The 12,823-nt window shown below is 47.4% G+C and overlaps 1 protein-coding gene across 1 annotated transcript in view; it reads right to left on the bottom strand.

The window, feature by feature from the left end:
- Positions 1–6,769: 6,769 nt before the first annotated feature.
- Positions 6,770–12,823, bottom strand: part of LOC144107632 (uncharacterized) — a 40,605-nt gene continuing 34,551 nt past the window's right edge. The window contains exon 3 of the mRNA XM_077640733.1: positions 6,770–7,251. Within this exon, the coding sequence (XP_077496859.1) occupies positions 7,116–7,251 (136 nt within the window). The 3' untranslated portion in view covers positions 6,770–7,115. The remainder of the gene's footprint in view (positions 7,252–12,823) is intronic.

Raw genomic sequence — 12,823 nt, 5'->3', positions numbered from 1 at the left:
TCGGAATGTCCCCTCTGTCTTTTGTTGTTGGTGACAGCGCTATGTGCAGATCCTCGAGGACTCGTCCACCAACTTTGGCCGTTGATAACCGCATTATTTGGCTTGTTTTTTGATCTTTGAGAAGATCTTCAAGCGTGTTATGCAGTCCTAGGTGGAGAAGGCGATAAGTGGACGTCTTGGAGGTGTGCCCCAGCGCATTCATGGCGGTTAAACACATAAGCACTCGTGCACTGTGCAAGTCATTTTGCCCGTTAAATAACCACACGTAGTCTAAGCTAACCTGGAGCCGTCCAATGCTGCATCGCACACAGCCGACATGCAGAACCACGGTTTATCCAAACTACTCCGATGTCGTCAGCTGCACCGTGACAAAGAGCCCTCATGCAGCTTCGGGATATTACACTCCATTTTCTGCCCGTCTTAATTTTATTTTTAACTCACAGGAGGCGATTTCAATAGTCAGATTCCTCCAGAGGCGGCGTATGTCCATACTGCTACTTTTTTTCACAGCGAGAAAAGTTCTCAGGAATCTCAGTGAAGCAAATAGGACAGAACTTCAGGAACAAACTTATGAAGGAAACTAAGGATTAATTTTGTACGTTGGCGCGACTTCGCTGTTTTTGAAAAAAGAAAGGGGCTAAAAAGCCAAAGATCACAATTTTACGCTCCACAGAGGCTTGCCAAGGAATGTGTAGACTATTGAGAGTTACCATCCCGCAATATGCCTGGCAAGCAGCCCCATTACAGGTTTTTAATATTTGTTGAGATTTATGCTGTATGTTTAATTATCCTGTGGCATAGCAGGTGTTGGAAAACAGCGGGCAGTAAAACTAGCTCTAAATTTGGATCAGTGACACAGCAAAAGAAAAGGATTAATGGTCACCTTGGCCTCCACCCAGGAGCTGCACAGAACTGTTGACTCAAAAGTTTTCAGAAGCGTTGGAGATTGAACATGTGGGCACTCCTATGTCAGCTGTACCGCTGTTTTCGATTGGTCGAAGAGCATTCCTACCTTGCTACAACAGTGTGCAATATGTGAAGTTTCTCTGCAGAGGACGTTTGGTGGTTCTACTGGGTTTCTCTGCATATATATCATAATTGCTTCCACTATTCTGCTGCAGACAAGATATAAACTTGTCAGCGCGTTCGCGTCTGCCTGTTCCTTCACCTTGTTTTGTCAGGCTTGCGATGTTCATGTACAAAGAAAGTCGAATTCTTATTGCGCGGTGTGAAAAATGGCACTTTAAAGTTGTGCAGAGAAAACGAAGTGATGGAGTGAAAGATGACTGCCATTATGAATTCATTACCTGCATGAATAAAAGCCGTGCACACGTTCGCCCTGCGTGGTTCTTGCTTTTTGCAGCGCCTATGCACTCAAGCAAGTGGCAAAGATTCGCAGTGAATATTAATCAGTTGCTACACCCGCCTCCAGTGGCTTCCAGCTGGCTCATAGCTTGCTGGATTTGATTGACATTCAATATCGAGCAGGCCGTGAGCCAGCTGCAGGCCTCTGAGCGCGAGTGTGAAAATACTGGTTGATATTCCCCGCGAAGCTCTCATGTTTACAAGAATAAAGAGGAGAGGGATCCAAGACAAAGCCGCAGTAGTACAGCTTGCCGCCAGTTACCGGGGCAATGTCGGTGGATGGTCAGACAGAGGTCCAAAGTTATTGGTTTTTACTTGGGCTGGCATTCGCAGATGATTTCGGGCCACTTGCCAAACAATTCAAATTCGGTATTGGCTGTGAATAGGCTCCTGGTCGGCCCTATGTCGGGAAGAAAAACACCTGTGGCTGCGGAGCACTTCCAAAAGCGACGTGACCGTGGCGTGCGAAGATCCAGTTTCTATTGCCCAAGTTTGAAGCTGGTGCCGAAAACTTGCTATGTCCTCGTCATCGCTTTCGTGATCTGCTTCACAATAACAAAAGTGTACACAGCGGTATCGTACCGGTACTCACCAACGGGGCAGGAACATAGAGGCTCACGAAAAGGTTTCAGCTTAACTTAAGGACAACAAACCAAGCCATGGAAAGAAATGATACGTTTAACGTTAAGAGACCGGAAGCGGGAAGATTGGGTGAGGGAACAAACGCAGGTTAATGAAATCAAATTCGAAATCCAAAGGAAGAAATGGGCTTGGGCAGGACATGTAATGCGAAGACAAGATGACCGATGGTCCTTAAAGTTGCGGAGTTGATTCCAAGAAAAAGTGAGCGCAGCAGGGGGCGGCAGAAGGTTAGGTGGGCGGATGAGATTAAGAAGTTTGCAGGCAAAGGGCGGATGCAGCTGGCAAAGGATAGGGTTAATTGGAGAGACATGGGAGTGGTCTTTGCTGTGCAGCGGGTTTAGTCAGGCTGATGATGATAATAATGATGATGATGATGATGATGATGATCAACCTGAGGACAGAGATCCTGGTGATGTCAATAAACGCTTTAATCTACAAAAACCGATGAGGCCCCAGGTTCAGCGTCCTCACTTCTGGGGCCAGGGCTCGACATGTCCTCAGTGTCGGGCACAAAATGTTCGGTCCCACACACACATCACGCTCTAGCTGGTTTCACTGTTTTGACATTGGATCAGCACCAGCTTAGGCACATGCAGGGAGCTGCAGGCTAACGTCAACGCGACTTCTCCTTGTGCGGCGAAATTTCCGCGCATGGCTTTCGACTGACCGTGCGCAAATCAACAAAGGCATCACTCACTTTTCTGACAATCATCCATCGTGCCACAACGTGCACGTGCGAGTCGCTTGCATGAGTCGGCTTTATAGTAAACTATAACATTTGATCACTGTACTGGCGTTGCGGATGCAGTCGTTGGCTTGGCTTAACGGTAATGACAATGATGCTTATGCGCCCATAGTGCAATGTAGATTCTGGTCTACTGATGTCCTGGTAGATTCTGGTCTACTGGAGTAAAAGGAGCCTTCATTGTTCTTTTTATTTTTCGCCTTTATGTGAATATATTACCTGGTAGATTTTGGTCTTTGGAGTAAAAGAAGCCTTAACTTTTTAATTTTTCGCCTATATGTGTATACATATATTATGCCCTCTATTTTGGATTCTATTCTTTTAATAGGTATGATTTATACTGTTATCTGAGTGGGGCAGCAAGCCGCACGTTTACTGTTTCTTTTCGCACCCGCCGTGGTGGTTCTGTGGTTAGGGCAATCGGCTACTGATCCGGAGTTCCCGGGTTCGAACCCGACCGCGGCGGCTGCGTTTTTATGGAGGCAAAACGCTAAGGTGCCCGTGTGCTGTGCGATGTCAGTGAACGTTCAAGATCCCTGCGGTAATGACGATGATGCTGATGCGCTCATAATGCAATGTAGATTCGGGAGGTCTATTCTCGATATTTACATACGCCGTTCGGCGCCATGTTGCCTCTCTGATTGGCTGTCAGAAGTGTCAGTCAGCGACAAGGCAGGGCAAACTGGGTGTCAATCATTGTCTGTTGCATACGCACTTTTCGCGGTGACGTCAGATTGACGTAGCATTACAGAAACATTTTCACCAGCGCTATTTTTGGTGCCCGGCTAGTAAATATAAGTGATTGCAGAGGGAAAAAGAAGGTACAGGTGGTACGTGTGAGAACACATGCGCTCGACTTGTCAATTTAGAGAAAATAGATGCACACCGATAATGGCCGCTTCCTGAAATCTGATTGCTGGAACAATGTCAGTGTAAACGTGACACGCACACATTTTTGAGTGATGTCAAATTGACGTTTCATCAATTTTACGATGTGCCGCCATTGTTAAAATGGCTGCAGTTTTCCGCCGTAATTTCGCCCGGCCAAAGGTACTCGAATTATGCAAATGAGGAAATGCAACTCTGATTTATACGACGTTTGGTCGCCGCAGTTTGACATGTATTTATTTGAAGCCAAAACTAAGCTTATAAAAGTCTTGTTTTGTTTGCACAATGCAATGATACGGTGTCCTAAGGGCACATGTAAAATAAGCAAGGCATCAGATCGTTATTAGCCAAATATTAAATGTGCAGCCGGATCAAGGCGCTAACTGCTCTCCCGTTGCCAACCCTTGGCTCACAGTGAGAGATCATCGGTCTGTGCGGTTAATGTAACGTGGTAATGGCGGCGCCTCCGGTGGGTTTTGATGAGTTTTGCTGATTGTTGCATTTTTTCATCGTTTGGTAAACCCTAGAACGGCGGGACTGGAGCGGCTTTCGATAGCCCCACGATGCTATCGAGATATCTCTGACTGACAGCCCGTCTGTGCAATCACCAGACGATGTCTATGGTGTGGCTTTTCAAGGCTGCATTGCGGTGAGAGGCAGTGCCAAACTGTCGACCTCTGAGTTGCGATCGCCAGCAGTGAACGTCGTTGAACGGATGAGCTTTGCCCACGTGATGAGTGGATGAAACGATAGGTGTTCACGTGGCCCAGCAACAAACTACAGAAATGTGTCGGGCTTCTCGACGAGACATCCATGTGCATTGGCGCACTATCTGATCACAGCGGTGTCAGCAAGACAGCGCTAACGTCTGTCCGGAAAGCTACAACGTGGCGCCTCGAGCATCATTGAGGTAATTTTAACGAAAGCTATAGCGGTGACAGCTTGTGCAGCATCATTCTCATTCCTTTTGCATGCAGGCTGAAAATGACTTTAAAGCAAGCAAATGAGTAGGTGCAGCACACAGTCGTCCCCTTAAGTGTTAAAAAAATGCGTGAAAGCTAAAAGAATACTATAACCACGCTAAAACATTACTAATGAAGCACATAAAGGTGATTTCGCTACTCAAGTTGAAATTTTTATAGCAGTGTTACAACATCAGTTATATAGCAGTCACGTGGAAATGACCGCAGGAGGGCGAAATGTTTTTTCTGTAACTATTTCTGTAATGGCACGCGGAAAACAAAAAAAATATATCAGTCTTGTACATTTTTTACAGGTGCGCTGTTCCTGCCGGGGAAGGACATAAAATCTGGATTCCCATGCCTCTTAGGTTGGTAATAAGGGAGTAATTACTCCACCCAAGCGCTACCATACGGCTTTAATGGAAGGCTATTGTACATCTTTCTAAGAAACTTCTCAGTTAAGTTCGCCCTAGCTGTTGGGGGTTTGAACCTGGGACCACCGCTTCACCGCAGCAGTCGCAATAACAACTGGGCTAACAGGGACGGAAAGCTTATGTTAGGGCGACAGTGAATTGCAGATATAAGACAAGGAAAGACGTTAACTGTTGGCAGCTGCGCTAATTTCGGCGGATAGGCTTAACTTCTCGGAAATGGCTCAGATTCTCTGAAAGCATAGGCCGCTTTCGACTCAAGTTTCGCCTCCACGGCTAGGTTCGCGGAGGTACTGCTAGAAACCGCCCAGCTTTCTCTGCCTGTGGAGCGGAAGTTACGTAGTCGAAACGCGCCCTTTCTTTCACGCGGTGGAATATAGTCCTTTCTAGAAGGCATATCTGTAACACAACCGCCAAACTAGAGCCATTGAAAGTGAAGGAAATTCATTTTATTTTTTATTAAAAGCAATTCGTTAGGCTGGTCTCGAGTCAAGATGCTTCGGTAGATGACGCGAGCGACCCCATCAATGGGCTGTAGCTATCGAGCATAAGAGCGCAGAAACGGGACAGGCGGCCAGGCGCACTGTCCTAAGGCCGAATTATCTGACGGCGTGGAAAAGCTACGGAGGCTCCAGGGATCCAGGAACAGGGGTGGAAAGGAGGGCAGTCGCCCCCCAACATTGTTCTAGAGGGGCAGCGCCCCCTTCTCTCCGTCTCCAAATTCTTGCACTTGGAGCAAATTTCTAACAATTGAAATACTTCAGTTCTAGGACTCTTTTCATGCAAAGCACTGTGGGGCTGAGCTATTTGGTTTCGTAGCCAGTTGTGAACATTTCGTATATGACTAACCTAAACTAGTCATCTACCAACAGAAGTCGACTGTCTGTACCGTGTACATGATCATGATTAGCAAAATTTCAACAAATTATGCACAAACTTTTAAAAGCAACTTATTACTCCTCCAGCGTCATGCTTGACGTCTATAAAGCGTCCCATTCCACTTCATTTTATATTGCCGTGCACCTTTGCACTGTTTTTTCGATCGCACTTTAGGCCGCCGGCACGCGGATTTTTCATTTTGTTTTTGACGCCAGATGACACCAGACTTACCTCCATTGATCATGGCTAGGAGCAAATGCTTTCACATTTTTCTAGAATTGTAGTTGCTTTTGGTTCTTTATCCCGAACATTCCTTGCCTTCTTTAAATTCAGCGCGGCAGAGAAATGCAAGCATTCAGTTCCATGACCGCCGAGCACGCTTGTGTGTATCACCGCCATCGTGTCATTCAGTTCTCAGTGGGCTCGAGTAAGCCCCTTAAACAGTTTCTTTTGGAGGACTTTTGTTATCTTCCTGACTGCTGGATTGTCGTCACCACATCGTGAGAGTTTTCATCAACCTCTGGACATTGAAAAATAAAAATACTGAAAATTATGTAAATGAGCATTTATTACTAGAAAAATAAGCTTGAAGTCTTGCCCCCTTCCCCCCCTCCCACAAACACACACACTCAAAAACAAGTTCCGGAGTCCGTGGGAGGCTCCACATATAACCTTTCCTTCGTTGTCAAGACAAGCCGTCATCGGGTGTAATCACATTCCGGGGCCTTGTCTACGGCTTCGTCATCTGCATTAATGTTTGACTTCTTGGTTTTCATTTGAGGCAAGGAGACGTGAAATGTATGTGACAAAAAGGTTATTTATTCAGCACAGAACACTACATCTTGCTACATCTCGGTATATCGTTGGCGCATCTTGCGCTACCTGTTTACGTGGTCGACCTCGACCTGGTTTCACTCCTTAAGTTGCGGTAGTGCAACTCCTATAGGCTTCTGCGGTCTCAAGGTTGGCGCATTTTGGGCTATTGCTTTACCTGGTTGGCCTCGGCCCCGTTTCACTCCTCCTTGCAGCGGCGTACCCTCCGTTGTGTTTCGCGGTCGTGCCTTTGGCGCAGCCTCGCACCGCGGGCAGTGCAGCTGGTACCGGCGGATGTGTATGACCTCCTCTGCCTCCTTGCATGGACGCGTTGCCTGAACCTCTTGCCACACTGGCCGCACTCGTAGGGCTTCTCACCAGTGTGGATAATTATATGATCCACACTGAGAGCCACTTAGATATGATCCACTTGAGATTGTCCGGCCTGGAGAACCACTTCTGGCACAAATGGCGCACGGAGTGTCGCCTGTCAACGTGGGTACGCTGGTGCCTGAGGACATCAACACTGCGTACATGAAGGGCAAGGATAAGCAGAATTACCACATGACTACGAAAATGTGCTCCGGATGCCTCAGTTAGCAGGCACCTTTGTCATAGCATGTACCATGTTACCGTTAACGGTGCCGTGCCGTAGTACCGGGAGCCCGCGCAGCCAACGCACATTCGCATATCGCCCTGACGGCGCCAGAAGGCACCAGGTACCCGGCAGCTGCGCGTGCTCATGCAGCATCGGGACTAATCAGCGCGTGCTCACCGGCGGTGGGCGGGCTCCCTGTTATTCGGTAACGCTTACACGGCACACGGTAGGCTAAACGTGTATAGTTATGTCTGCTCATCTCTTTCAAGGTTATGATTTCGCCAATGACGTTCGCACCTTCGATCTATATCCCTGTCGCTGGTGTTAGGCGCATCTTTGCATGTTTCTGAAGCAGATCTTCCGCATAAACTAACGTCTCACGCTTACTCTCTTTTCGCTCCTGTTGACGTTTTCTTGCAATGTCCTCGCTAAGGTGACCTCGGTTGACCCGCACTTCAGTTATAAGGTGAGCGACTCACCATTAATACTAATCAGGCTAATGAGGCCACACTAGAGGATAGAAGAGTCACACTTACATGCACGTATATCCTAAAAACGCGTTCTCTTCCTAAACATCTCTGCTATCCCATTGTTACCAAGTGCCCATCTAGAAGATTATTCAATAATAAGCCACATTTTATCAGACCACTAATAATGCGCTCTGAGGATAAATGTGAAGAGTCAGCAGTGCTGGATGCCCTACCGAATATTGCACAAATATATGAATATCTGCCACCATGGTACAACCTCCCTTCGGTGTGTGACCACACTGACACACGTAAACAAAGTGAAAATGCCACACGAGCACATATTGCAAGAGTTATTTGCCTAAAAAGAAAAATATGGCACTTACACTGAATTTTACACTGATGGCTCAAAAAGAGAAAGTCGTGTCGGAAGTGCAGTAATTAAAGGAAAAAATGATAAAGTGATACGATTACCACAGTATGCATCGGTATTTAATGTGGAGTGTTATGCCATCTTTGTAGCCGTAGAACAAATAGTTAAACAAAACAAAAAATAGCATCATTTACACCTATTGACTGAGTGTGCTCCAAGCGCAGCACTCTACAAATGCTGCTCAACCCATAATAGGAAAAATCATACATAACATACTTAAAATCACAAAGCAAAAACATAACATTTTATTTTGCTGTGTCTATAGCCATATTGGAATTTTAGGTAATTAGAGAGCAGATGCTTGCGTAGCGCAAGCTCGAATTGATCATATAAAACAAGTTAACATACCACAGAAGGATTTTTCTAATTTACTGCACAGTAAACTCTGGCATAAGTAGCAGGTTGCATGGGAAGAACAGACAAACAACAAACTACACTCTAGAAAACCCGTTTTTGGAGAGTGGAGTTCATCTAAACATCAGGAACGATTTACAGAAGTTATTTTGTGTCGACTACACATTGGACACACACACCTTACACACAAGGAGAGGGCTGAGTCGGGCTGGTTGGTTCATGTTGAAATGGTAGGCAAACATGTGTCTGTCTCGCCTTCTTCCTCAGCGCATGTGTCTGTCTCGCCTTCTTCCGTCCCGTCCTCAGCGCATGTGTCGGTCTCGCCTTCTTCCGTCCCGTCCTCAGCGCATGTGTCTGTCTCGACTTCTTCCGTCCCGTTCAGCGCATGTGTCTGTCTCGCCTTCTTCCGTCCCGTCCGTCAGCGCTGTTTTGCCTACCATTTCAACCTTACACACAACTTCCTATTGACCAAAAAAGACAAACCTCTCTGCGAAATGTGTGGTGATGAACTCACGGTAAACCACATTTTAATTGTATGCACAAAATTGGAACAACTGAGGAGAAAATATTTCACAACATTCTGCAATGAATACATCCCACTACACCCCATGTTACTTTTGGGTGATCAATCACTGGTTGATTTTTCAAGCATTTTTAAGTTTCTCAGAGAAGCCAATGTTTTAAACAAACTTTAGATATAAAAAGCGTAACCTTTAACAAAAGCTGTAACCGTGTGCTTAGCGCATCATAGCCTCAGTTGCGTTTGCGCCATTAAAATCAATATAACTAAGTAACTAATTAATCAGGCTTATTGAGGAGTGTCTGAGGCACCACTGCTCAGTTCAGCTCTGCGAGTACTGAAACACACACATGCAATGTCACACTCGATTCTTTAGCGTCCAATAAAGGGCAGCGCTTATGGTGGGCTGGGCAAGAGGCGACCAAATTTCGCGGGCGGCTCGTACACTTGCGCCAGTCCTCGTAAGACGCCGCTACCAAAGGGGCCATTTCGAACACGGGAGATTCGCTCAATTCTGACAACGCAAGAGCGGCTTCGGTCTACCAATTTCTATACAGCGGAGGCAGCAAATAACGGCCGCGGTTATAATGAACACTCGCTTATTACGAATGAAGGTGGCGCTACCGTATAAAGTGTGTGAGAGGAATGCCACCATGTCTCAGATATAACAAACGACTGCGGCCGTGCAACTTGGTTAGGACGAACAAGGAGGCGCCGTGAACGGGACTCCGCTGTCTAAAAACACGCGCTTCCCGTGACCGCAGATGGCGAAGAGCGCCACCCAGTCCCGGTGACATCGCTCTGAAGAGAACTTCGGGACCAATAAAAGCAACAAACGGGAGCATTAAAACCATGAAAACTTGCCAGCGAAGCGCGCGCCGACGGGTGAAGGCATACAACGCTCATAACTGCGTAAGGGTGTGCCGGCTGGGAAAGCCTCTAGAGTGCAAGTGAGATTAGAGCGGGGTCGGCGATCAACTAAAGGTAGCGATCAGAGAAGTTTCAATAGCAGTCACGTGGCAAGCCTGGCTTGCCCAGTCAATCACGTGACAAGCGTCACCAACCCAATCTGCTCTCCACGTTCTGCGCTGCCATCATGAGTAAAGAACGCCCAGGCAGGCTGTGCAGTTGATACGTTCTGGAGAGGAAGAGGAAGACGTTCTCCGATTTACTGTCGCCTCAGCTCTGTTTCTTTACCTAATTTTGCATAATTTACCTAGTTGTATTTGAATATTCGAGGATGGCAGCATCTTCAAGGCGGTACTGTCCCTATAGGAAGAGTTCGGCTGCTCCGGCGCCGGCAAGCCTAAAGGGACCACGCCAATCTAAGGAGGCTGACTCGGAAGAGGCGGCCATGGCGTCCCAGGCTGTTGAGCGACCACAACATGGAGACGACCACAAGTCCAGCGAGACCTCATCGTTCAGTGGGGATGAGTCAACGATCGTGGACGGGGACGAGTCAGTGGCCGACATGGCTGACGTGGGCAACGAGGGCTTCAAGTTGGTGAGTCATCGCAAGCAACGAACGGTAGGGATCCCGGTAGTGGTTGAGCCCACAGAAAAAGGGGTTTATTTAAGAGAGAAGAATCCCATCTTACTCTTCACGGCCATTCGATCACTGCTGGTATCAGCTCCGATTCGTAGTAGGTTCACCATGCACGGGGCTCTTCAGCTGGATGTCTCGACGGAAGAGCAGGTTGACAAGCTCCTGCAGAGCTCTCAGGTTTATGGCTCCAAAGTTAACGTGCGGAGTCCTCATCCTACATGAAGAGCACCTGTGTTATTAAGGGTGTACCAAAGTAGTATTCAGAACGCGACCTACTTGATTATCTGAAACCACAAGGTGTTCTGCACGTGAAACGACTTGTGCGTCGTGTGGAGTCTCCAGGAAAAGAATGGGCTGCGAAACCTACCAATTCTATCGTGTTGACATTTGCTCCCAACTCAGAGCGCCCCGAAAAAAAAATGATCTGGGATGCACAAAACACGCAGTTGCCGATTTCACTGAAGCTCCTCCACAGTGTTTTAGATGCCAACGGTTGGGGCACGTGGCCAAAGTTTGCACAAAGGATCGACGCTGTAAGCGGTGCGGAGGCGACCACGACTTTAAAACCTACAAGGCCGCTTTTGCTTGCGCCAATTGCGGTGGTGATCATCCAGCGAGTTTCGAAGGCTGCCCCTTCAGTGTGAGCGCTCTGCACCGTCAAATATCCTTTATTTCTGGTCCCAAAACCCAACTGACTGAGACGCCTGTCCCAGGATTAGACTAGTTCCCAGTGTTGGAGACTGATGTTGTTGCGTTACCCAACAGTGACTCTAAGAGACCTGAGTCCAACAAGACGCCAAGGTCCATTGCGTGCGAGTCGGTTCTTCGACCTCAAGCAAAAAGGCAAAAAGTGTGCATGTTTTTGAGCGACCGGATCACAGCAAGACTGGACGGCAAGGGGGACTCTCATATGCACACGTGACAAAAAAACCAGCTACTGCGGCCAAGATTCTGTTCCCGTCGGCATCTTTTGTCGATGTTGTAAGTGAGTGCGTTGGGCAAAATAAGGAGCTCAAAAATCAAGGTATGTCTGACCTTCTTCATGTTTTGTTTGGGGCCCTGAGTTTACATGTTCCAGTGATGGGACCCGGTATCCTCAAGAACTTCTTGCAGCTGGTGCTTTTTTTGAGTACCTAATTACCACCTTCGCAGCGATCCTCCTTGCGATCTAATATGGATGGGGTTAGACGTCGTGGATTTCATATGCACCCAAAAAGTGCCGATTATATTGCAGTGGAACTGCGCTGGGTTTTTAAGTCGGTTAGCAGAACTAAAACGGTTCTCGAAAGAGACTTTTGTTCCAGTATTGACCCTGTCAGAAGCTGGCCTGCCAAGCGGGAGATGATTGACTGTTTATGTCGCCCATAAAAACTGCAGCATAAAGTCATTTCCTGCAGGAAGTGCCGCGCTTTACATAAGAGGATAAATTACATATGTTTCTCTAAGCGTTTCCTATCTTTGCACGGATGACATTGAGGTAGTGGCTGTGAGAATACAGCTCAGCTTTCGAACCCTTTTTATTGCATCCCGGTACGTGTCCCCGCGGAAAAAGGTAGCATTGGATTTGTTTCTACAGCAGCTCAGCGACCACTGCCCAGGTCCTCGAATCATATGCGGCGATTTCAATGACTATCATGCTGTCTGAGGTGACAGGAACACGGATTCCCGTGGACGCAAACTCGTAGAGGTTATTGACAGTTTGGACCTGTGTGTTGCCAATGGCGGAAGCCCGCGTCCGCGTCCGCGTGAAGTGACGTCCGCGTGAAGTGGTCAACAGCACCTGGCCGCATGGGAGGCCAACATTATTTGTTTTTTGTGTTTGCTGCCAACTTTCGTATGCATAAGGTCCTAAAATTAGCAATGTGGTCAACTGGGACAAGTACAGAGAGCACCTAGAACGTGTTTCTGGTGATGTTAATGACAAAACACTTCTAGTAAGCTAGCAGCACCTACGGCGGTCAAGCTACCTGATCATTTTCCGGCCCCGGATTAAAAATTCGGGAACCTTTGCGCAGCGAGAAGGGCGGAGCGCCAACTCGTGCGGAAGAAGGACAACAGGGAACTGAAGACGACCTTCAATAAGCTGAATTCTGCCATTAGACGGAACACAAACAAGCCGTGCAGCTCGCAAAGGGCCTCATTCTGCTCTAGTTTAACTGTGTTCTCATCGATGACAAGAA

This window comes from Amblyomma americanum, chromosome 10 (genome assembly GCF_052857255.1).
Source record: "Amblyomma americanum isolate KBUSLIRL-KWMA chromosome 10, ASM5285725v1, whole genome shotgun sequence".
Classification (NCBI taxonomy): domain Eukaryota; kingdom Metazoa; phylum Arthropoda; class Arachnida; order Ixodida; family Ixodidae; genus Amblyomma; species Amblyomma americanum.
Note: the sequence above shows the minus strand (reverse complement) of the source record. Positions and strands in the feature narration are given on the sequence as shown.